This window comes from Stigmatopora argus, chromosome 7 (assembly GCF_051989625.1).
Source record: "Stigmatopora argus isolate UIUO_Sarg chromosome 7, RoL_Sarg_1.0, whole genome shotgun sequence".
Taxonomy (NCBI): Eukaryota; Metazoa; Chordata; class Actinopteri; order Syngnathiformes; family Syngnathidae; genus Stigmatopora; species Stigmatopora argus.
In genome coordinates, this window is record NC_135393.1 from 5,579,440 (window position 1) to 5,605,126 (window position 25,687).

General features: G+C 38.2%; 2 protein-coding genes across 5 annotated transcripts in view; one reads left to right on the top strand and one right to left on the bottom strand.

Moving 5' to 3' along the window:
- Positions 1-1,229: 1,229 nt before the first annotated feature.
- On the top strand, positions 1,230-20,833 carry LOC144077333 (neuronal acetylcholine receptor subunit alpha-7-like). Of its 4 annotated transcripts, none has more exons than XM_077604990.1 (10): positions 1,230-1,332; positions 6,611-6,750; positions 10,606-10,650; positions 12,461-12,567; positions 13,015-13,094; positions 13,603-13,770; positions 17,402-17,596; positions 18,106-18,192; positions 19,298-19,407; positions 19,940-20,833. In XM_077604990.1, the coding sequence occupies exons 1-10, from the start codon at positions 1,263-1,265 to the stop codon at positions 20,525-20,527; spliced, it is 1,590 nt and encodes a 529-aa protein (XP_077461116.1). In that variant the 5' UTR covers positions 1,230-1,262; the 3' UTR covers positions 20,528-20,833. The 4 variants fall into 4 exon arrangements, with proteins under 4 accessions (XP_077461116.1, XP_077461115.1, XP_077461117.1 ...); XM_077604989.1 differs by having other exon boundaries at positions 12,458-12,567; positions 19,940-20,832; XM_077604991.1 differs by lacking the exon at positions 1,230-1,332 and adding an exon at positions 2,420-2,502 and having other exon boundaries at positions 12,458-12,567; positions 19,940-20,832.
- A 760-nt stretch (positions 20,834-21,593) lies between these two features.
- Positions 21,594-25,687, bottom strand: part of dnah6 (dynein, axonemal, heavy chain 6) — a 46,136-nt gene continuing 42,042 nt past the window's right edge. Inside the window, exons 77-81 of the mRNA XM_077604994.1 lie at positions 24,717-24,902; positions 24,266-24,338; positions 23,878-24,029; positions 23,191-23,413; positions 21,594-23,119 (exon numbers count right to left, since the gene is read on the bottom strand). Coding sequence (XP_077461120.1) covers positions 23,016-23,119; positions 23,191-23,413; positions 23,878-24,029; positions 24,266-24,338; positions 24,717-24,902 — 738 coding nt within the window. The 3' untranslated portion in view covers positions 21,594-23,015. The remainder of the gene's footprint in view (positions 23,120-23,190; positions 23,414-23,877; positions 24,030-24,265; positions 24,339-24,716; positions 24,903-25,687) is intronic.

A 25,687-nucleotide genomic window follows, 5' to 3' on the forward strand; every position in this document is an offset into this window, starting at 1 on the left:
ATGATGGTGTGAGTATGGTATGAGATTGAATTCTGAAATCTACTAAAACTATCTGTCAATTTAATGAGAAAATGAGCAAAAGGTCACTGCTAATACAACAAATAACCTTCTACAGGGGAAAGCAAGTAGAAATAGAATTAGTAATAAACCAAAAGGTGTTGATAAGAAATTTTTGATTTGGCAGCCTGAAACACTGCAAAAATGTGGAAAGGAATTATATTGTCTTTGCACTCTTGGACAAGTATATTTGCATTATTTATAACTTGCAAAACAAATTTCCGTCAAATAATAGGCTTGAGACGAAAGAATTGAAGGAAAGACTTAAATTGCGAGCTATCCACTTGACCTGGATATTGTAAACAGGCCTGTAGCTTGGAACAGAATAAAACTAACTCATACGGTGCAGGACACGACATTAAATAAAAATATTTAAAACTAAGAATAATTTATCCACGTTTGAAAAAATACAGCTGGAAAAAATAAATGCATTTTTGTGTGTGCCAACATCTAGTGGCCGTGATGAAATTTACACTAAAATGTATGATTCTGCACCTTGACCAACTATATTCTGTGGACTATTTTGATTTGCGGGGAAACATTTAATCTATGGTAAATTCCTCGATTTCAGAATCACAGATTCTTTGGTTGGCTACCAAATCTATCTGAATATATCAGCCTTTTTTATGTATTAAACAGGTGTAGGTGGACGAGTGGATAGCTCGTCTGCCTCTCATTTGTGGGGTCAACGGTTCAATCCCAGGTGGGTCCTACTTCGTGGAACTTGCATGTTATCCTCGAGGTTGCGTGGGTTTTCTCCGGTTAGCCTGGTTTCCCCCACAGCCCAAAAAAACATGCAGGATAAGCTTCTTGACCACTCTAAATTGCCCCTAGGTATGAGTGTGGTTTGATTCACAACAAATAGATTTTTAGGTAAAGAGAGACAAAATCATGAAGGTTACACAGATATAAAAACGTATGTTTTTGTTTCTTATAGTGCTGTAATATTTCCCTCATGTGACATGGTTACAGGTGCCTGATAAAAACTGACAGAGACATAATGGTGGCACATGTATGCTTGAGATGTTTGTTTTCAGAGAGAGAATGTGAATGTGAGATTCCGTGAAGGGGGGGGAAAGAGAGGGACAGAGATAGCGAGAGAGCGAGTGAGAGCGAGAGAGAGAGAGAGAGAGAGATATCTGATAAAGCTGTCCAAGTTATTACACCTTCTGTTTGCTCAAAAGGAGACCTACGGCACTGCTGTTATGGAGTCACTGAGGATGCGTGAATCAATCCTGGTTGGATTTTACCTTTGGGCGTGTCTTAGCTCTCAAGGTAGGTCGCTGAATGACTCCTACACATGCCAATATGTCCAGAATATCATGCTCTTAAGCCTTTATATTTGATTACTTTCGAGTCTGGTCCTCAGCGACAAAGACATATTCCATGACGCGTTAGTGTGATGTGTGATATTCTAGCGTGTAGGATTTCCATCACATCAGATGAACACATTGCAGTGTGCCTGGAGTGCAAGTGCAGGTCAGTGTGTTTGAGTAACACTTGCTCTTAAGACAACAACATCTGGCTGAGCAAAAAAAGGAGGGCACACCGGCAATGATGCACAAAACCCAATGGGACTGTTCATCCCCTCAGAGTAATCTGCAGTCAAAACTAAATGCATGCTAAGTGGACCAGAAAAAAAACATCAGATGAAGTTAAAGTAAAGCCCTTTAACAAGTTTGAATCACTGGTTTAATTGTAATATCCGTCATTGTTGTGTTATGAAGTCATACATCCTATTTATTTATGCCTTTGTTTTCCCTTCTTTCTTTACTCATTAAATGGGTTAGAGCAGCAGTACTCAAAGTGTGGTAGATGTGGTTAAGTGGTTATGTGTACGCCCACCAATGACACACAAATAGTTTCTGAATTAAAATGTAAAAATAGCCTAAAACTACAGTAGATTAATTAGAGTCAGTTAAGCTCTAGTTGACTTTATACTATATCAGTTTCACATGAAAAATAGTTGGCAGCCAGGCCACTGAGTGGTTCGGCCGTCAGCTTCACAGTTCTGAGGCCGAAGGTTCGATCTCAGGTGGGCCCTCACTGTGTGGAGTTCACATGTTCTCCCCAGAATTGCGTGGGTTTTCTCTGGTTTCCTCCACCCTTCCCAAAAAACATGCATTGTAGGCTGGCTGATCACTCTATATATTGCCCCTAGGTATTAGGGTTGCTTGGTTTTATGCTTTCCCCCCCCTAGTGTCCTGTCTGAGTGATTGCCAATTGTGTTCAGCTGTCGTTTCTCCGCCCCTGGTGTATTCCCTGCTTGCTCCCTTGTGTGTTTCCCAGGTGTTCCTAATCGTCTCGTCAACCCATGTCAGTTTATTTAAACCCCACTGATTTTTATATCATTTGTCGGACCGTCTGCTTTTGTTTGTTTCCACGTTACCTCGATCCATGTTCCATGTACCTCGGTCCTTGCTTTCCTGTGTCTCCCCTTGTCAGGTTTGGTTATGTGATTTGATTTTTAAGTCTTTATTTTCTAAGACCCTTTTTAAGTTATTAAAGTTTTGGTTTGAGCACCACCTTCCTCTTCTGCTTCCCTGCGTTTGGGTCCTATTCCCCGCTTCCTCGCCTGGACGTCTTGCCAGAGTGTGAGCGTGAATGATTGTCTGTCTCCTTGTGCCATGTGATTAGCTGGCCACCGATTCAGGGTGTCCCATGCCTGGTGCCCGCAGTTAGCTGGGATAGGCTCCAAGCACCCCCGCGAACCTTGTGAGGATAAGCAATTTGGAAGATGAATGAATGAATGAAAAATAATGCTTTCTTTTGTAACATGTATTTGTATACAATTTTCACTTGAGAAATAATCTTATCTACAGACTTCTTGAATGAACCCTGTAAAAACCCTGTGAAATTGGGATTTCGAACGCACTGTTATACTAATTAAATCCTCAGCTTTTTTTATAAACAGTTTGGCTTACGACATTTCCATATTCCAACGTTAGCGGGTAGGCTAGAATTTTATTACAGTATTTAATTAAAATCTATGCGAACCACTGGTTTGGGTTGTGTTAAATTTAATCACTTCATCTAGTTTTCCATTCATTCTCTAGCTTGTCCTCATTGGAAGCGTGGGTGCAAGTGATCCCAATTTGTGGCAAATTGAAATGAGAAGGAAATGAATCACAGTATACCCCAAAAATATAATGTCACTGGGAACTTTAAAGGGTAACATGGCATAGTCAAATCCCACTGATACAAATGATACATGTAAAAAGCTTGCCAATCAAAAATTATTAACTAAAATTGTAACTGGCAATCATTCTGTGGTGAACATGTGTGGAAACAATAGTTGCTTTAAACATAGCAGGTAACTTGTAATGACATTGTTTTTCTATTGATTTATCTTGTCTTATAAACAGATAATTTCCCCCAATTTATTGGCAATCTCATCATCTTGAATGTACCGTAGTTAGTGTCATCTCATACAGGAGAAATTTGTTTGCTTTATTATTATTTATTACTTATTGATTATTAATTTGGCCATGGTGAAGCTTTAAATCTCATTATACTTGTATAAAGAAAATAAAGGAATTTAATTCAATTCAATATTTTTGGATTTCTATTTTGATCCTTGCTGGTTTTAATGTAATAAATGGACATTCAATAAATTAGCATTGCCTCATCTTGCTTTACCTAATATGAAAAAGCATACATACAGAAAATATTGCAACTGGCAGCATTAGTGTGGTAAACATTCTGACTCTTTTTGTTATGTATTGATATATATTATCAAGCATTAAAGAAAGGATATCTAAAAGTATATCACATCTAATGTATAGTTTAAAAAAAAAAAAATCTAATTAAATGTAATGATACCTAATATCCCAAGATATAAAATTAAATAATTTTTGTGCCCAAATGTTTAGTGTTGTGTCAATTGTCTGAATTTGGTCCCTTGGCAACATTCTGCATTCTGTCCAACTGTGAGCTACTTAGTCTGTGTCTAACATTAAAATACATTTCAAACTTCTGAGAAAGTAGCATGACATGTTTGTTGTATGTCACTTTTTCATCATTTATTCTTATTCTAATTTTCTCCCACATCTCAAAAACATGTATTGTAGGGAGGTTGTACATTCTATATTGCCCCTAGGTATGAGTGTGAGCGTGAATTGTTGTCCATCTCCTTGTACCCTGTGATTGGCTGACCATCAATTCAGGGTGTCCCCTGCCTGGTGCCAATAGTTGGCAGGAATATGCTGCAGCACCCCTCTCGCCCACAACACTTGTGAGGATAAGCAGTTCAGAAAATGAATAAATGAATAGTTATTTTCATTTTATTGTCCTCACTTGTGTCCAGTTTTGAAAAATTCTCTAATGGACTTTTTCCTCAGTGGGCAGTTAAGTGTTGCTGGAAGGAACAAGCTGTCAGGGGCCTGACTTCATCTGGCATGCTATAGGCACAATATGGTGCAAGCTGACAGGAGAAACACATTTTCAAATGATTGGCAAAGGAAAATCAATTTACAGTCCAACCAAATGATGGATATCTCTTTTTGGTCATTTTTTTAGGTCAACTGAATCAATTACAATTGTCCCAAACTCTTTTCCAAAGTTGCAGAATATTCTATTTGCCCTTGTGACATCTTTCCTTTTTAGCATCACGAGTGCCTTTTTGTGAATATGAAGAAAAAAAGCTTGAGAAAATAAATTATTTTAATACAAATTCATGATTGGCTTACTTCCTTTCGAGATTGTGACATTCAGAAAGAAATACATTCTAACAAGAAACAAAAGAAACCATGGTTTATGGATCTGCTCTTATGCCTAATGCCATTGTTCCTAATAGTATTCTGAACAATGGCTTTGCTGGATTGGATTGGATAACTTTATTCATCCCGTATTTGGGAAATTTCATTGTGACAGTAGCAAGAGGGTGATTAGACAGAACAACAAAGCAAAAAGTATAAAGCAAAGCTGTTTTCTTTCTTTTTTTTTTTTTTTAAGTTTAGCTTAATCACCCATCTGTCTGGGCCACCATTTATCCATTGGCACAGATGCGACCAAATTTTTCATTTGATTTGAAACCGTCTCAACTGAGCAAGGGATAACCTTAATATCAATTCAGCCTTATTTTTTGGAAGGGAATTTTTGAAAATATATCTTCCCATTCCTTGTAACACACAGTTTAAACAGATACAACCTGCTGTTGTTTCAGGAAGTCTGTCTAAGAGCAAGTCATTCTAAATGTTCCTCCACAATGAGTTTAAGTGTTAATTTCCATAACTGCTTCACAGAAATCTTTTGGATAAAATAGCCCCTTTCATGTAATAAAAAACATGAAATGCTATTGAATTGAATTAAATGAAAATAAATGCACCAGACTCTGCCATTAACCAACAAAAAATATTTTTGAATCACCTGCAGGCCATCTGTTTGTGATTCAGGTTGCACAAGGACATTTTTCATTGCTGCTGTGTTCCTCCGGCAAAACACAATGTGAGGTCTTAACTGCTGATGACCATTCAGGGCAGTTATACGACAATGTAAATGTTTTTCATAATTACTGAGCCAATCAAAGCCATAGTTTATGTAGATTAATCTCATTTAATGAGCAATTTCATATTTCCATAACCTTGAAATTAATATTATTTGTGTCAAAAGTAATGCATTGGAGTTGAGTTTTATCATCTTTAATTTATCAGTACTCAAAGGTTGCTTGGATGAAACAGCTAACAGCCCTAAAAGTCAGGATTACTTTATTGATGGAATACATATGTGCAAAATCATAGCTTGGCTTGGTTGTCAAACCAAATTTCCACAGTTTTATTCAGTAAATAAATGTACGATTATAAAGGACTGTCATTTTGTACTATTATGTGCTCCTGACTATAAGGCTCACTCACCAAATTTGATGAGAAACTTGTGTTTGTTCACTTACAGCAGGGGTGTCAGACTCGGGTTGGTTCGCGGGCTGCGTTAACGTCAACTCGATTTCATGTGGGCCGGACCATTTTAGATATAATATTTAGATTTTTTTAAATAAATGGATTAAAAGAACTGGATTAAAATCCCTGAATATTCCGTTTTTTTTATAGATCTAAAACAATGTTTATTTTAGCTTTTTAAAATATATTTTTAGATTTTACAAAATGATTTTTGAACTAAAAACACAGAAAAAAAATATTAAAAAATTACAATTATTGATTCAAAAGGGGGAAAATCAGGAAATTTAATATACATCTATAATCTTCATTTTAATTTGATCCTAAAACAGAAAGTCGGCACTCAGGATTTACTATCCCGGGCCACACAAAATGATGCGGCGGGCCAGATTTGGCCCCCGGGCCGCCGCTTTGACACAGGTGATTTACGGTATAAGATGTACTGGACAATCAGGCCGTAAGTGTCCACATTATACGATGAGATATTTATATTGGTTTTCCTAGCACTTAATCAAATCGTCCTCATGTCCCCCACTGTGTCAAATAGTTTTAGGGTGCCGCACAAGAGGGAGGTGGCCCTCGTATTGTTTGTTATCATTCTCGTCCCATCAATACTGCTTCATTGACATTGAATTAATCATGTTCTCTGCTTGCTGTTGTAGGCTGTTATGGTGGAGTTTATCAGAGGAAGTTGTACCGGGACTTGATGGTCAACTACAATCGATTGGAAAGACCTGTTCAAAACGACTCTGCACCTGTCGTCGTAGAACTTGGTCTCACTTTGCTACAGATTATCGATGTGGTGAGTGTGTTCATTTGTTGAGTAATATCAGAAGGTAGACATGGGATGAATATGAAAATTGCTCAGCTCTCAAATCAACCTACAAAAAATGGACTGATTTGATACACAAATAAGCTCTATGAAAACATGTTCTATGCGTAACCTGAGCAAACTTGGCTTGATATTCACTTGCATTATGCTCTACAGAGATTTTAACTTAAGTTCACGTTAAGTATTGTTTGTCAAAATGTAACATCAAAACTCATACAAAAATAGTACATCTTACACTCATCTCCACTCACAAATTTCCCATAGACAGAGCATAGATGTCTGGATAGGAAAATGGATTGGATTTGGCTTTGCCCTAAGGTCTCCTTTACTACACCGGAACCTTGGTTTATCAACAAAGTGGTTCGTGAAAAATTATGCTTACAATCAAAACTGGCTCTGTTGTGTTACCTTTTTTTCATTTATATACCGTATTTTCACAACTATAAGGCGCACTTAAAAGTCTTAAATCTTCTCCAAAATAGACAGGGCGCCTTATAATTCAGTGTGCTTTATATATTGAAAAAAAATTAAAATGTGTCATTCATCGAGGGTGCGCCTTATAATGCAGTGCGCCTTATAGTTGTGAAAATATGGTAAGCTATTTTTAACCTTTGGCCTCAACTTTTCTGTAAAAAACTGTTCAAAGGTTCATTCAACTATTTTATGATCATGGGGCATTTCAAATGCTGAAATATTAATAAATATAATGATAGTAAAATAGTAAATGTAATGCAGTCTTCAATCTTACCAATCAGTGGAACGGAGTCAGATGTGGCAGGCATTATCTCTGCTACCAGCAACATAAACACAGTGAGAGACAAGAGCACAGTAATGCCTGGAACAGAGGAGATGTTTTTGATTAAAAACAGATTTGGTTTCAGTAAATGTGCCCTCCTAATTCTGCAACTACAATTATTCAGTTCTTTACAATCCAAAAATGTTTTCAAATGGTTATGCCTCACAATTTGTAACTGACGTCATTTAATGGTTTAATCACCACCATTTGAATGGTACTATAACGGTTGATGACTTGAAAATGATGTCACTCACGCTGACTATTTAGTAAACTCATTAGCGGAGTCATTTCCAAAGCAGCATATTAATGTTGGTTTGTATAGGATTAATGAGCCTTATGTAAAATAATAGTGGGAAGAGGTACATAAAAAGTGGTACTACTATTCTATTGAAGGCCCAGGTATATGTGCGTATTCTCTATTTTGAAAAAAAAAATGTTTTATAGGAATGAATGGGAAACAAAGAACACACCTCCACTGTCAAACTGTCATTTTTATTATTGATTAATTATATAAATGATACGTGAGGAATGTGATATCAAGCAAAGGACAAGTGTGACATCTTATTCAAGGACATTTGACTGGAGGTTACGTAACAATCATGTCATTTTTGTGTATGATCTTGATTGACTAAAAATTGCACATGATTAAAAAAACAAGCAGCAACCAATAAAATTCCAGACCATCATGGACAAAACTCGATTCATGTGAGACAATGGTTGAGGATCGGATCGGCAAAACAAAGCATGTTGTCCACTGGGAAATTGTTTTTCTTTATTGTGGAGAGTGGTTAGCGCGCCAGCCTCACAGTTCTGAGATCAAGGGTTCGCTCCCACCTGGGTTCTGACCTTCCTGTGCAGAGTTTGCATGCTCTACCCCGGCAGGTGTGGGATTTCTGTGGATCCTCCGGTTTCGTCCCACATCTTAAAAATATGTATGATAGGCTGGTTGAACAATCTAAATGTGAAGTGAGGGTTAATTGTTGTCCGTCTCGTTGTGCCCTGTGATTGGTTTGTTACCAGTTTAGGGTATCCACAGTCTGGTGCCCATAGTTGGCTGGCTCCAGCACCCTCACAAGCCTTGGGAGGATAAGCACTATGAAAAATGAATTAATTATTGTGGCAATGTTAGCCATGTTTGTCCCGAAAATAGAGTGGCTTAGGGTTTGGGCCATTTTTTTCATTGTGCTCTGTGTAATTACTGAAGGAATCACAGCAAAGTAAAAGCTGTCCTCTGCTTTTGACGCATATGTGCTTTAGGAGGATTTTCTGTCACATCTCATTCTGTATTGTGGCTTTCTTTGCCTCATCTAATTCCAACATTTTCAAACATGAATGCGGGGCTTATGGCTTCCCTCAAGCATCATTTTTGTGTGTGTGTTTAAAGAGAAGATGCTGACTTGTTTTTTCGTGTGGATATCTTGCTGGAGTATTCTTTTGCATAACTACATTTCCTCCTTCATATTGATAATATTTCTATATAACCTACTTAAAGAAGATTATTGTACTATCGGGAAGGAAGTTTAAATGATATACATACTACATTACTATGATGGTGGTCATATGGTCTGATGGCATTCATGAACTACTCTCCCAGAAGATTTAAAGGCTAGGCTAGATAGTCAAATCTGAGAATATACATACTGAATGTCTTAGAATTGTGTGTTCAATCACAATAACCTTTAAAAACTGCCAAATGAGGTTTGTGGTTTTCATGTCCCTGAATATATTGAGTAAAGAACATTTTGGACACCACCATAAGCAGAATATGAAGTTCAAAATGATGGAATTGTAACTGTTAGTGAAAGACAAAACAAACAAACAAGCACACGAGGAAACATAAAAGAGATATCTTACTCAGTCTGTGAACAAATTTCACTAATTGTCAGTTAGTCAATTACATTGTTTGTGTTTTAAACAAATGAAATAGCAAAGGCTCCTCCCAGAACACGCTATAATAACTGCTCTGCAATTTTGCTCGTTAGTGGTGGGTGGTGGTCCACTTTTGTGGGCACACGCAACATGGCCTATGATTCTTCCATATGGTACTGTGTAGAACTCCAACGAGGGAATTAGGGCAGCCTAATGCCTTCATCGCGAACCTGACAACTAGACAGGATACAATGAGGATGGACGTGGTCACCCTGACACTGGAAAATATTAGTTTTTTAAATAGAATATTTACACTGACTGAGAATCAAATGAACCCTCACTATCTGCCCCAAAGTTAGGCAAATGCACCCCATCAATGACTTTTATCATTTCATTCATGACATTAATTTTGAGGTTAGGCGAATGCATCCCATCAATTGCTTTTATTAATTCATTAATAACATTCATTTGAGGCTCTGAACTTGTTGAGGATAAATTGGCAGCGTGACTTTCACCTGCCCTCACAAGTCAGACATAATTTAAACCATTATTCATTTTTTTTATAACACCTAATAAGAAAAGAAAAGTAAACATTCATAGTCTAAACATTTCGTCCCAACTGTACCTGGTGTCTCCAAATGACATAAACCAACAAGTGGTTAGGTGAAATATTCCTGCCATTTGGCTCCTACTTCAGGTCCATTAATTTATTAATCCTCACACTTTCATCGACGCTGACATTGGTTAATGGTGGAACCCATACAACTCGTTACACACCTCTTTCCACCGGGGCAAGGGGTTTCCTTTTTTTGTCTTCCTTTCACCTGGTATTTCAGAGTGCATGCTCACAAACCTAAGGCATCAGATTAGTGAAGTTTTCCAAGTCTCTAATGTCTCTGTCTGACTTTTCCCATTTTCCCCAGTGACCTTTTTCTCATACAATTGTTCATAACATGTTGTATTTAAATCATGTACTATCTCCAAAAGCAGTTGGCATTTTCAGTCGGTGAGCACAGCAGCTGTCAGTCAAAGACCGAAGTTCTTAATCTCACCCTGTCCATCAGATATGAAACAATTTCTTTTAGTATTAGACCACTATGAATAATATATTCTTTACTAAATGATACATTGACTTACAGTTGTTCTTACCTCTTTTACAGGATGAGAAGAACCAAGTTTTGATCACAAATGCCTGGCTTCAGTTGGTATAGTCTTTTTTGAGTTATTTTGTGTAATCACTGTCATTTCTTATAACACAGTTTGGAAAAGTATGGGGAAAAATGTCAGATTTCATTCCAGATCTAATTTCAAATAGTGACTCTAGTGTCAGCCATATAACATTAATTCTAAAATAGATGGGAAATGTCCGTATCTTTTCAATCTTTCTCTTGTATGAGAAACGTTGAAATTTAAACCTTGTGTGTGTGTGCATTTTCGTCACTTAGTACAAGTGACCCCTAAAGTTTCGCTATTTCACTTTTGACCATGAGTTACCTTAAAAAATGCAAATAATAAAAGTTCTGTTTGACCCCACGCCAAAGTTGCATCAACTGGTATAAAGTTAGACCCAGAATTACACCTAATAGTTCATGTCTGTTTTAATCTAACAATGTCTTTTCATTTGGACAATTTAAAATGTGTAGCTAGTAATGTATAAAAAGGACAATGTATGACAATGAATTGCACATCCAAATAGGCACGTAATAGATGGTACACGTGCCAAGCTAGGATGTAGTAAAGCTCCAAAACTTGATCACCCATGTACGATCTCTCTCTTTTTTTCAATTATTCCTTTGGAAACAGCTTTCATCCTAGAAACCCCCAAACCTAAAGCAAAATGTTGAATGGATGCCTCAGAGGTATTGTTCTTCATAAGTCATGCAGAAATGTGCAATTCTTTCGAAATACATCAGTGTGCACACATTAGACAGAAGGCTGTTTAAAGGATATCTAAGTAGTTAATTGTTAATGTGACATCAGACCAGTCAGGCAGGTACAACCTCCGCAATACCCATGAGCAAAGCACACTATGACCGTCACAGTCTACATCCGGTTTGTCTGAGTCAGATGCTGACTGCCCTGCATATTATAAATGATTCAGTTATTTGGGAAGCCAACTCTTTAACATGGCATCCATACAAAAGGAAGAGCTAGAATGGGCTTTGCAGATGCAGCAGATTTTAAGGAGAGCTGAGATCTACAAGCCTTTTCTCTCATGATAAACGAATGATGGCAGTCAGGCATTATTTTACCGTAGAGGATTATAGGATTTCAGGTTCATCGAGCAATGAATATCTTTTATGCGCACGGTTGGGATTTAAAATTGATTGTAACAATGGAAGTGTTATAATCTCCATTGACCTATGCCGTTTAAGGTCTTCTATAAATTTCCCATAGACAGAGCATAGATGTCTGGATAGGAAAATTGATTGGATTTGGCTTTGCCCTAAGGTCTCCTTTACTACATCGGAACCTTGGTTTATTAACAAAGTGGTTTGTGAAAAATTGTGCTTACAATCAAAACTGGCTCTGTTGTGTTACCCTTTTTTCATTTATATACCGTATTTTCACGACTATAAGGCGCACTTAAAGTCTTAAATTTTCTCCAAAATAGACAGGGCGCCTTCTAGTCCAGTGTGCTTTACATATGGAAAACAAATTAAAATGTGTCATTCATCGAGGGTGCGCCTTATAGTCGTGGAAATACGGTAAGCTATTTTTAACCTTTGGGCTCAACTTTTCTGTAAAAAACTGTTCAATGGCTCATTCAACTATTTTATGATCATGGGACATTTCAAATACTGAAGTATTAATAAATATAATGATAGTAAAATAGTGAATGTAATGCAGTCTTCAAAATTATTCCTTCACAAGTTTTCCTCCTCAAGTTTCCCATTTGAGTCAATTGAATAATACAAAAAAATTACACCATTGCCATGATATAGTATAATAATAATAATAATAAAGTCCTCATGTGTTTCTCACTTTACATCTCTTCCTTGTTTCTTTCAGCAGTGGACAGATGTATACCTTACATGGGATGCAGAGGGCTACCCAGGTGTTCAAACACTGCGGTTCCCTTCCAACATGATATGGGTCCCAGATATTCTTCTCTACAACAGGTTAGAATTTCAAACAACTACATAGCTAGGAAAGTTGCCTGGCGGATGAGTGGTTAGCATATCAGCCTCCCAATTCTGGGGTTGGGGGATGATCCCCCTGTGTGGACTTTCTCCCCTGGGCTTGCATGGGTCAATGATTTTCTGTCTCCTTGTCCCCTGCGATTGGCTGGGCACCGAAACAGGGTGTCCCATATTTGAATGTTTTGAACATAAGCCATAAAACATTAGACACACGTTAAATGTCTCTTAAGAATTAATATTTCCAAATTTTATACCACAATTACGACAATTTTCTAGTGCTTCATGAATATAAACAAAGATACTCTGTCTATGTATGTATATAGTCTCCAAATTCTTTCCGTACCATCACTTTCATTTTAACCTGCTTCACTATGTTTAATTGTTAATTTACTTGCTTGTTTTAAATTTCATCTTATTTTTCTGCAGTGCTGATGAAAGGTTTGATGCAACTTTCCATACAAATGTACTGGTAAATTCCACAGGATCCTGTCAGTACATCCCACCAGGTTAGCCATTGAAGTTGAACACACTGTACATGTAACGTAATTGTGTAATGCATTAGTGTTACGGTCGCGCCGAGACGTCGTGGCGCGAACGGAGGGATTTGGACCAAGTAGCGGGGAAGCAGGAGGGGACGAGACGAACTATGCTCATGATAGTAACTTTAATGACTCAAAACGCCTTACAAAAATAACAAAGACTTGTACATCCCAAAACGAAACAAAACCGGAGCATGGAGAACAGTACCTTTGCAGCGATGTATGCAGTATCACGCAGTACGATCTGACAATGACTACCACTTCCGTGGTGCTTAAATACCCACATCAGGAAGTCATCAAGAATCACTCGCAGCTGCTCTAGCCTAACGGCAAGCCAGGAGGGACAAACGAGCTGCTCCTGACAATTAGAAGAGCAAACTTTATTATCACTTTTAAGCTTTCATTACCGTTTTTCTCCTCTGTCTAAAACACATTTTCATGGTATATAAAGAGTCAAAAAATCATCTTTCTCCAGGCATCCTAAAGAGTACCTGCTACATTGATGTGCGCTGGTTCCCTTTTGATGTGCAGAAGTGTGACCTGAAATTTGGCTCCTGGACACATAATGGTTGGTTGCTGGACCTTCAAATGATTGATGTGGACATCTCCAGCTACATACCCAATGGCGAGTGGGACCTTGTGGGTAAGAATACAATTTAAAGATGCTTCATTTACAGTTCTTAATTCAGTCAGTAAATTTCAATGTACTCTTTGTTTTTGGTAATCAACTAACGATGGCAAAGTGAATAGGGGCTCAAATTGAAATGAAACCATCATTATACTGCAACATTTTGTGATATGACATTTGGTTAAAGTTAGTTTTGTCTCAATAAATCTAGTTGTAGAAATGCGTGGGGAGCCATGTATTTGCGTAGTCACTACTAGTGACAGCTGGCCCAGGATAGTTCAATTAATTCAGGCATCAAGCTTGCCAAAAGAACACTGTCATGGTGCTTAAAAGGCACGTTCACATCCACATGCACACACGCACACGCACAAATTTATGTTTGACTTTCTCCACCTGAAGGTTACTTTGACCTATATTTGGTTGCGGATTAATTAGACAGATTAGTGGGTGAAAATTATTATGTTGACAACAGGGATGGCATTATTATGAGCAGCTTGGTAGTTACTGAATTTGGGGTTTTGAAGCAGAATGGAATATGGAATTATTAACGGATTACAGAAGGAATAAAATAAGAAGGAGGTGGCGTTCAGATGGAAATGCTGAGACTCTATGACTATATGGTGTTTACTGTACATTCAAGACTACATAATGTTTACCCACGTACCTATCCTGGGTTTTAGGATGAGGATATCATACCCTCAGCCTCCAACGGTAGATGCTATAAAGCTTGCACAACAAAATCACCAGACCTCTCATCAGCTATTTTCTCCTACTCACAAACGTAAAATAATTTACTTGTAAGATCAGTATTACACTTTGCCATAATGTTGCACACTACCTTTGTGTGTATCCTCATAGTATTGACACTAGATATAAATGTGCAAATCTCTATCACAGTATTCATGATTTTGGCAATGGGACTTCATAACTAGTACACAGTTTTCATTCATATCATGGCTCCTGTGACGAGACTCAGATGAAAGAATTGCCTCTGTTTTATCGCTAAAGCCCTCTTTTGGTTTACTTCAGTAATCAATAAGAAGTGACAACTATCCATTCTTTTGCAAGGCAGCGGTCCCCAACCTTTTTCTCACCGCGGACCGGTAAAGCTCTTTCTATTTTCTCACGGACTGGTTAATGGGGAGGGCGACAACTTGAGACAAAATTGTGTGGGGGTGGGGTTGGTGCACGAACGACACCCACGGCGGCAAAAAAGAAAATTAAGTTCTAAGCATAATAGCAATTATTTATTATTATTATAACAACTTTTCTCATTTTAAGTGGGAGGGCGAGATTAAAAAGTTAATATTTTTTACTCTGACGTATCGGCAGTACTACATTTCCTTCAGTACACCAATTAGTACATTTCTCATCTGCAAGTGATTGCTCTGACCAATGTTCCCATTAATTGTTCGTTTGTCTGGGCAGAAAGACAACCTCCCTGAGCACACTGAGTACCAGTGTGAGCAACATCATCATTGCTCGCTATGGGCACACACCAGTAGAACACCTGCCATGAGCAGGTGCATGTCGGGGTACCTTGCTTGCTATATTTTTGATGGTGAAAAGGCGGACGGGTGAAAGAGGAATGCACATGCGCATATCATGCTTGACAATAATAGCAATTGACGATGCTGTTTTCCTCTGCTACCGGCAACAGAAACGTTCCGGATTACAGCCGAAATGGGTAAAACGAGATCGTAAAAACGTATTTAGAAAAAGAAAACGTTTTTTCCCGTACAAAGGTTGTTATACAGCGTACACAATTTGAAATGATCAAAAAACGTATACCTTGACAGGTGTGTCTACTAGCCATAAATGATCTAGTCCTAATAAAATGTAATGATTCATATCTGTGGATAAAATATCTAAATCAATGACACTAGAATCTGCACAAATCTGACTTCAAGTTGACCTCATTTTTCCACATCTGTCCTCACTTCTCATTCTGCTTCAAATGACTTTTCTGCTGAATGTGTCACTCGAGATAGTCAAGCGTCCATTTATGTGCATTATTTTTCCATCGGAAAACTGGCTTACAACTTTAGCTTCACTGTATGTTTTGCAGAGAACTTTCCTTTGATTTTGATTTGATTTATTTCATAAGGGACAGCACATTCATGAACATACATATGTAAATGTGTAAGATTGCAGCCAAGGGCTAATTTCCATCTATAGTCCATCGTGTAAATTGAAGACAAACGATGACCTATACCACACACACACACACACACACACACACACACACACACACACACACACACACACAGACGCACACTTGGCAAAGTTTTCGACAGTTCTCACCGAATTTCACCACTTGTTCTTCTATTTGCTCCGACAGCCATTCCATCTTAGAAGAACCACATTTCTTTTTTACTTTGACTCGTTTGGCCATGATAAAGGCTTGGCAGCAGCTCCATCGAGTTGTTGGCTATAACCTGCAAAATGAACTCATGCCGCGGAAGTAAACACACGAAACGTGACCTGAACCGCATCATATCATTGGCTGCACACGGTGTTTGTCAGTTTTTGATTTTGTGCACTGCATATGTTTGCCGTGCACAGAGAACATTAGAGGGAACATTGGCTCTGACAAATCTTTTGACAGTTTTGGAAAATTGATCAGCATACATGGCAATGGCCGGTGACCTTTAGCCACCCCCCGTTGTCTCACAGTCATTGTGATTTGTATGCAGTTGCCTCAAATATGATATTACATTTTTTTGTTGTTGCCTAAAATGTTAGATTTGTTGCAGAGGACTGAATAATTATAACTAAAAACAATGGACCGTTTCCTAAAATAATGTAAAGTCAAGCCAGGTATCACACCCGCATTGGGCAAGCACATTACTATTAAGGTCTCCAAGCCAGGTATTAAAGGTCTCCTAGCAAACCCAATCCCATAATGCACTGCGGACCGACAGCCTACAACCAGCAATAGATAGTTTCCTTTTCCCTTTTTGGCAACTGCAGACATATTTGAGACTTTGTACTAAAGCACAGGCTCAGCAGGAAAAACAGTAAAGAAACTATCCTCAGGCAGTTAACATAATTTTAAGACTATAAGCCTTGATGTCTCCATTAGATAGATTAGATGGGACAAAGTGGAGTGAGGTGTACTTTCAATCAGCCAAACACAGTAGCAACATTTCAGATAGAAATAATACAGTAAGCTGTAGTAATAAAGAAATCTAAATTTAACGCCAGGCAGCCCAGCAGCTGAGTGGTTAGCGCGTCAGCTTCACAATTCTGGGGTCTTTGGTTTGATCCCAGGTGTGTCCTCACTGTATGGAGTTTGCATGTTCTCCCCGGGCTTGCGTGGGTTTTCTCCGGGTCTTGCGGTTTCCTCCTTCATTCCAAAAACATGCAGGGTAGGCTAGTTGAACACTTTAAATTGCCCCTAGGTTTGAGTGTGAGTGTGAATGGTTGTCCGGCTTCTTGTGCTCTGCGATTGGCTGGCCACCTATTCGGGGTGGTCCCCGCCTTGTGCCCAAAGTCAGCTGGAATAAGCTCCAGCAGCCCCCATGACTCTTGTGAGGATAAGCCTTTCAGAAAACGAATTACTTAAATTTAATGCCAAAATTGAAATTATAAAAACCCGTAACTTACTGACTTTTGTACCTCTTCCCCTGTCATTGACTTCAAGGTGTACCAGTCAAGCGAAATGAGCTCTACTACGAATGTTGCAAAGAACCATACCCTGATGTGACATTCACTGTCACCATGCGCCGTAGGACTCTTTACTACGGCCTCAACCTGCTTATTCCATGTGTGCTTATCTCTGGTCTGGCCCTGCTAGTCTTTCTACTCCCTGCAGACTCTGGGGAGAAGATTTCATTGGGTGAGACACAAAAACAGATTGACTCACACACAGTAATAAGGCTTACATTAAACATAAACCCCAAATGTGACTACTTTATGACTGTTAATATTGTACTCTCCGCCTAAATTGTGAAGGTCCTGTTGCCCACACATTTTAGTGCAAGGCTGGGAACTTACATACTATAGAATAGTAGTACCACTTTTTATGTACCTCTTCCCACTATTATTTTACATAAGGATCATTAATCCTATACAAACCAACATTAATATTCTGCTTTGGAAATGACTCTGCTAATGAGTTTACTAACTAGCCAACGTGAGTGACATCATTTTCAAGTCATCAACCGTTATAGTATTATTCAAATGGTGGTGTTTAAACCATTAAATGACGTCAGTTACAAATTGTGAGGCATAACCATTTGAAAACATTTTTGGATTGTAAAGGACTGAATAATTGTAGTTGCAGATTTAGGAGGGCACATTTACTGGAACCAAATCTGTTTTTAATCAAAAACATCTCTGTTCCAGGCATTACTGTGCTCTTGTCTCTCACTGTGTTTATGTTGCTGGTAGCAGAGATAATGCCTGCTACATCTGACTCCGTTCCACTGATTGGTAAGATGTACTATTTTTGTATGAGTTTTGATATTACATTTTGACAAACTTAACGTGAACTTATTATACAAGTTAAAAACTCTGTAGAGCATAATGCAAGTGAATATCAAGCTTTCTCATTTAGGTTTGCTCAGGTTACGCATAGAACATGTTTTCATAGAGCTTTTGTGTATCAAATCAGTCAATTTTTAATGTTAACATTTTTTTGGGATACACTTTCATCTTTGGGTTCTTTAGCAAAACTATGTAATAGAAGCTACAAGTTGAATTTCCCCTTGAGAAAGTTTTTGTTCTGTCATGTCTACAAATTGCAAAGACAGTTTTTTAGTTGCTCCTAATACATCTCTGGAAAATTGTAATAGGAGTGCCCTTGTGTAATCATGCTTAACAACTCACTGTAATCTCTTTGGTCGTTTAAAATTTTAATGGAGCTGCAACAAACAAACATGACAGGAAAGATGACAAGCAAATGAGCTATTACAGCAGTGTTGTAACTACAGCATGCAGATCAGAGAAAACTAGGAGGGCCCATGACATTTGTACAATTTTAAATAGAGGCCTAAACAATATGCATTCTATAATACATATAGTATATCTATAATAACATTGTACAACCCCTTTCAAATGTGTAAGTTGCTCATTTAAACTTCCTTGAAACAAAACAGAACAGTTATAATTGCTTATTAATTGGTTATTGGAATGGAAAGAAATTGTCAAAATATTTGAAACACACCCACAAACTCTGTGACCCTAGTGAGGATAAAGCGGTTCAGATTCTTGCAAGGGAAAACAATCATATCTCTAATCATCTTTCCCCCCTGAAATATAGAAATATTCAATATAAAAATTATAAATGAGTTGCAGCCGCGCCAAAACCTTTCTAAATCATAAAATGACTCAATTCTTTTAACGTTTATAAACAAAATAAGAAAGTTTGTTTTAAATAAATAATTACACTTGGACCATGTAAACCAATTTTAAAATAATTCAACAACTTTTGTCATGGTTTCTCATTATGGCCAATACACATTGTGGATGCTTTGGCAACATGATAACTGACATCTACAGGATTTTAAGTATGTTTTTGTTCTGTTTGTTTTTTAAGCTCAATACTTTGCCAGCACAATGATGATTGTGGGTTTATCAGTGGTGGTGACTGTTCTGGTTCTACAGTTCCACCACCATGACCCCCAGGGAGGGAAGATGCCCAAATGGGTAGGTGAAGACTATTCGTTGACTAAAATACGCAGTCGCACCACATACAACAATATTGGCACAATATCGACCGCAATACAAAGACTGACCTGTGATAGGCAACGTGATACTCAATGTATCCAAACAGATTGAAAAGACAAAGGAGAAATAATAGTAGAAGACAACGCAAAAAAAGATAGGCCAACATGCAAAAACATAGAACCAACTTTGATAGAAAACCAATGTCATTGCATGTGTGACATTCCTTCATAATATTATATCTATCTATCTAGACATATATTTTTAAAACCTCAATGCTCTTTCTTATGTTTGTTGTCTTTTTTGTTACCTGCCTAGGGACTGCAGATGTAAATGAACATTTTTGCTATAATTCGGCAACAGAGATAAAAAAAATCCTAACTCACTCCACACTACAGAATACAATTCATTTATGCTGGCTATGGGCGAGAATAAAATGTTATTATAATATCAGTATGTCGTACCCCAATGTAGATATTTTTTTGCTTGATTTCTTTCTTGCCTCCCCATCCAGGTTCAAGTCATACTTCTCAACTGGTGTGCCTGGTTTCTGCGCATGAAGAAGCCTGGAGTGGCAAGAAAAAAAAGTGGTCAGTCTGGTGTTTGCTTAGCCTACAAGTATCCTCATGCCCCCTCCCACCACACCAGCACCAACAACATTCAGATGAGCCCCATACCAGGGCAGGCCTCTACCCAGTCAATTAACACAAATGGAAACATTAACTCGTACCTGGGATATCATTCGATGGACACAGATAACACTCCTTTCCCATCGATCACTGATCCTAGTGTCGTTGGTGGAGGCAGCGACAGGAACCCAAGTAGTTTATCCCCGGGTGATATCAATACAGAGCAAACACTGACTAGGCCACTGGAGAGGCTCCCAGAAATGTCTCGGATCCTTGAGGAAGTACAATATATTGCCAGGCGCTTCCGAGAGCAGGATGAGGGCGAGGCTATTTGCAGCGAGTGGAAGTTTGCAGCGGCGGTGGTGGATCGCTTATGCCTCGTGGCCTTTTCGCTCTTCTCCATTATCTGCACCTTCACCATTCTAATGTCTGCTCCAAATTTCATTGAGGCAGTGTCAAAGGATTTTACATAAAGCGGATCTCTAAGCGACCAGAGCAAAGAGCGGAAAAGATCATGTTACACAAAGTAATCGTCCCCGTGCTTCTAAATCCTGGGGACCAACAAGATTTTGAAGGACACAACCAATTCAGACATGTTTTTTTCATGTCCTGTAATGTGAAGACTTGAGAGCACAATCTTGCTTTTTCGTAACTTATTTAATCCACATGTTATTGCCACACTGCACTTCCTTGTTGTACTGTTTGATCATGCTGTAGGAGGGTTTTATTTTTATTATTAATATTTAAAATAACCGAATAAAAAGGTCTACAAATAACATGTTTTCTCTCCAAATTCTGTGTAAAGATCTATATATATTTATCTTTGCCTACAACAAACACAGCAGAGGCGATAAATAAATTAAATTATTATGAGATTAACCATTGTTGTTTTAATTCCATATAAATATTGAGTTTTGAGATTTGCGGAGACTAAAGGGTGTAGTTCTGTGGATTTTTGAAAGGTTGTTAGACGCATGTTCAGCAATGGCATTGAAAATGTGATTGCCATGCTTATGGAGCATGACTGCATTTAATAAATTGTGTCTGTCCTTGTTTTAATTATTTTTGTAGAGGCAGGCTGGTTCAAAGAAGGTTGCACAACTAGCAGTAGTTGAAGTGTATTTTGAGTTATTACATTTGTGTGTGAAAAAGAAAAGGTTATATTCAGTGCCAAGTAAAAAGTTATCTTTACTTTTCTGAAAGGAATCATGTAACATTACTAGTTTTTCAATGATAAAAATAACTAATACTTGACTTTCAAAAAAAAGAAGAGTACAAAAAATTATATAACTGGCCACCAATTCAGGGTGTCCCCTGCCTGGTGCCTATAGTTGGCTGGGATAGGCTCCAGGACCCCCAGTAATGTTTGTATTTGTACTCTGAAAAGCCTCCACTCTGCGTGATTCGTACTTGCCATTGCAGCATGCTTTTGTTTTAACAGTTTTGTGTGTGTGCGTAAACTGTGTGTCATACTAGTAAGATCCGCCCTACTCTAAATTGTCTCTGATTAGCTTACCCTATGATAGCCAAGCAATAACCTCCTCCATAACGTGCTTTATTCATGTTGGTGGGAGAAGAGCCATGTGGACTCTTGAGGATTGTTCAAGAACACAACGCAGCCAACTGAGACACCCCGGAGAGAGAAGCAGAGTCTGTAAATGAGATAGACTAATGTGCCAGTAAAGATGTGCTTCTGAAAATTGCCTGCAGGCTGAGGGATTGGGACTAATGAAGTTTGAGGGCGATGTTCAGTTGACTAAAAGTCAATCGTATTTGCTTAGACTGTGTCTGACTCCATTCATATTTACAGATTAAGACATTTTAATTTGAATCAAGCATTGGGTAACCCATGAAGAATAACTATAGGGCTGTTATATGTTGAAAAATGTGAGGCCTTATGTTAGAAGTTACAGCTAAAAAGTAGTTTTGTTATGTAACGTAACGAATGTAACAGCATTAGTTCTAACATTGGTTATGTTTAAAGATTCAAGCATTGGAACATATGAAGTTATGTTCCAATTATTTGTAAATTGTGTTGGCTTCATCTGGTGGAACTGTTGGTGCCAGGTCAACTTGAAGTAATAACAATGTGGCCTTTGTTCAGAAGACACACCTGCTCCTCAGAGATCATATGCTTTGCAGAGGCATGAAGCACACATACATGGACACACACATTATCACCTGACATGGAAGCACCATTAAACTCAGAATTCACTTTCTTGTTTAAAGGCCATCTATCTTATACTGGATAATTGACTGGTACAGGAATATAGAGTGTGGCATTATGACTGTGGTTGAAACATTTCTTGATTTGATTATCAGGACTCCATACAGTACCCTTGCTTGATTACTTTAAATAATTGTGCATCTGCTTAACAATCTTGTCTTTTCCATTTATGCTCCATGAACTCAAATGTCTTTTTCCCCCAATTGCCTTAGGAAAGAAATGTGTCTGTAAATCTCATTTGGACATATGTGTATCCAGTGACTTTAGACCATTCATGACAGTATGTCTTGAGTAGACATATTCAGTAGTACAGTTAGTGTGTGTAATGACAGAGAGACAATTGAGTAGAGTCCAAGGTTGGGCAAACCAGTTCTCAAGGGCTGCTGTGGATCCAGGTTTTTGTTCCAACCGATCTAGCACGGACTCTTTAACCAATGTGGATTCTACGGAAACAAGAAGCACCTGACTGCAATCCACTGATTGCACTTGTAGGACACCAGACTGTTGAAAAGATGTCCTCTATATGGGTTGTAATGAAAACCCGCACCCACTGAGGAGGAATTTGAGGAATAATTCGCCCACCCCTTGAGTAAACACATTCAGTAGTACAGTTAGTGTGTAGAATAACAGAGAGTAAAATCTGTGAACATGCTTTAAAATCTAAATTCAAGTTACTAACTTAAGTGTGGTAAATCTTTCATTAATTTTCAAAAATTATGTGTGCATGAAAAGACTTAGTCATCTAACTGGCACAACAGAGCCGAGGCTTTGGATATCCAATAGTCGCTTGGTCGGTTGGTGGGAAGCAATACAGTCACAACAAAATTAGTTGAGTGTCCTACAAGGAAGGAAAAAGGAAGAATGGGGAATACACTAATTATTCTTGAATTATGTATGTAACATACGCACCTGTTGTGGAAAGAGTTCCTGCTCTAGCTGAGGTCTTGTATAGGGGTGCATTGTAGAGCTCAGTTTCTGGCTCGTAGTTCTGTTGTGGCTCAAAGTGCACTACTGGCAGAACAGCATTCATCACTCGAGGCAACGAATCTTCGATTACCATGTTGTCATCATCCCAACGACTTGCATCCATGAACATGCCGTGCACAAGCACACCATTCTCAGGTAACGGCAACTGCATCAACAAATAAGAAATTTATATTAATTATTTGAATATTACTATGATCTTATTTTCTAAATTCAACCCTAACCCTAACCCCATTCAGACAAGCATGCAGAGTATACAAGAAACAATAAAACTGTAGAGCTTTGTCTTCTCAAATTTGTGGACATTTGCGCATTTTGGTCGATTAAGATTTGGTTTGCTGAAGTTCTATGACTCATCTTTCTGAAAACATGACTCCATGACTACAATATTTTAGATCTTACTGTATACGTATATATATGTATATATATATATATATATATATATATATAAATATATATATATATATATATATATATATATATATATATATATATATATATACACACGTATATATATGTGTATACATATACGTATATATATATGTGTATATATATATAGTTATATATAAAATATCTAAAAGACATTCATAACATGTGATTGCTTTACAGTACCTCTGAGTCCATTGGAAGTTCAGCATTGCTGTTGAGATTGCGCAGAGCTTCAGCCGCTGCGTTCTGGTCCCTGTATACGGGCATCATGTTGAAGCGAAAGTTCAGCTCATCAATGGGCAAATTGTACCGTCTGGCATGATTCTGCAGGACCGCTATTAAAGAGGCAATATCTGTTACTTTGAAATATCTTTTCATCAAACATCCTTTTAATAGTCTAATCTACTTCCAGCTGTGAAAAAAGTATTTTTAATGAACTGTATGCATTACCATTTCGGGTAATTTTCGTGAATATAGAACACTGTATATATATTCTTTAATCTTAGAGATCTGCCATATCACCATTAAAGCATAAAAGGGAAAATGTTTTTAGTGTAGTAGTATTTATTACCAGTTAAAAAGCCTTGAGGAAAGAAAAATCCAGATACCCAAAAGGTTTTGGGGTGGCCACGTACGATCCATGTCTAAAAGGAGAAAAATATAAATAAATATTTGAAGCTCATCTTTTCAACTAACTCATGAAGATAGCTGGAATGTCCTTGTGTTATTAGAGGTGACTTCCAGGTAAAAAGTGCATACATAAAAGTGCATGCAAGCACATAGAAGTGAAGCAGTCTAGAGACTTGTACATAAAACATTCCGATACAACCAGATTGTTGAATGAAATGAATGAAATAAACCCCTACGATTTCAAATGATCTTTTCAATAACAGACCGCTTTTTGTCACAAAATGGAAAATAGACTAATAACAAGACATCTTGGCTGGACGACTATATCAACCCTTGCCAATAAATCACTCAAAGCTGTGATACTCAATACTCAAGTAAACGTAAAATATCACCTCAACAAAGTAGATCCTAAGGTACAGGTCTTTGACCCAGGAAGCTAAGCCTTTTAGAGATGGGTAGGAGGAGTTGGACCATTGGGCGGGAACATGGTTGTTGACAAAACTTGTATAGATCCGGTCCATCTCCTCAGACATCACCACAAGACCCGCAATAGCCTTCTGCAGCGTCATAAGGGACACCTGGAATAATGAAAGTAGTTTAATCAATTTAAAGAACTGCCACTAGAGGTTCACTCGCCTGACTTGGGTGCGGGCAGGCGCAGACTTGATTCCCGCTGATGGTGGTATGATTGTGAGCGCGGATGTTCCTTTGTTCCCTACGGCTAACTGGCGACCAGTCTAGGGTGTACTAGTCTGACTTTCGCCTGAGATTAGCTGGGATATGCTCCGGCAAACCTTCGCAAACCTTACGAGGATGTCCGTTACGGAAGTTGAATGAATGAATGAATTAAAAGAACTACCGTACTTTCTGCACTATAATTCATACTTTTTATCACATAGTTTGGCCAGACCTGTGAGTAAGGCTTAAGGGCCAACAAGTAATCAATCAGCTCTAATACTAAATAAATGAATAAAACATAGTGTTCTGAGGCCCGATGCTTATGCAGCCCTGCTTAAACAATCATATCTATGTTGGTCATATTTCATTCATTCATTAATTTTCTGAACCGCTGATCCTCAGAAGGGTTGTGAGGGGTGCTGGAGCCTAACCCAGCTAACTATGGGCACGAATCGGTGGCCAGCCAATCGAAGGGCACAAGGAGACGAACAACCATTCACGCTCACACTCATAACTACGGGTAATTTAGAGTGTTCAACCAGCTAATCCTGCATGTTTTTGGGATGTGCAAGGAAACCCCGGGGAGAACATGCTAACTCCAGACAGTGAGGGACTGGGATTGAACCCATGACCCCAGAACTGTGAGATCGGTGCGTTAACCACTCTTCCGCTGGGCCGACCGGTC

What these genes read in the sequence shown, in the direction of transcription:
- LOC144077333 (XM_077604989.1), top strand. Translation starts at nt 1,263, where the DNA reads ATGGAGTCACTGAGGATGCGTGAATCAATCCTGGTTGGATTTTACCTT. An exon ending in GATATTCTTCTCTACAACAG is followed by an intron (nt 12,568 to 13,014) that starts GTTAGAATTTCA and finishes ATTTTTCTGCAG; the next exon opens with TGCTGATGAAAGGTTTGATG. An exon ending in TGACTCCGTTCCACTGATTG is followed by an intron (nt 18,193 to 19,297) that starts GTAAGATGTACT and finishes TTGTTTTTTAAG; the next exon opens with CTCAATACTTTGCCAGCACA.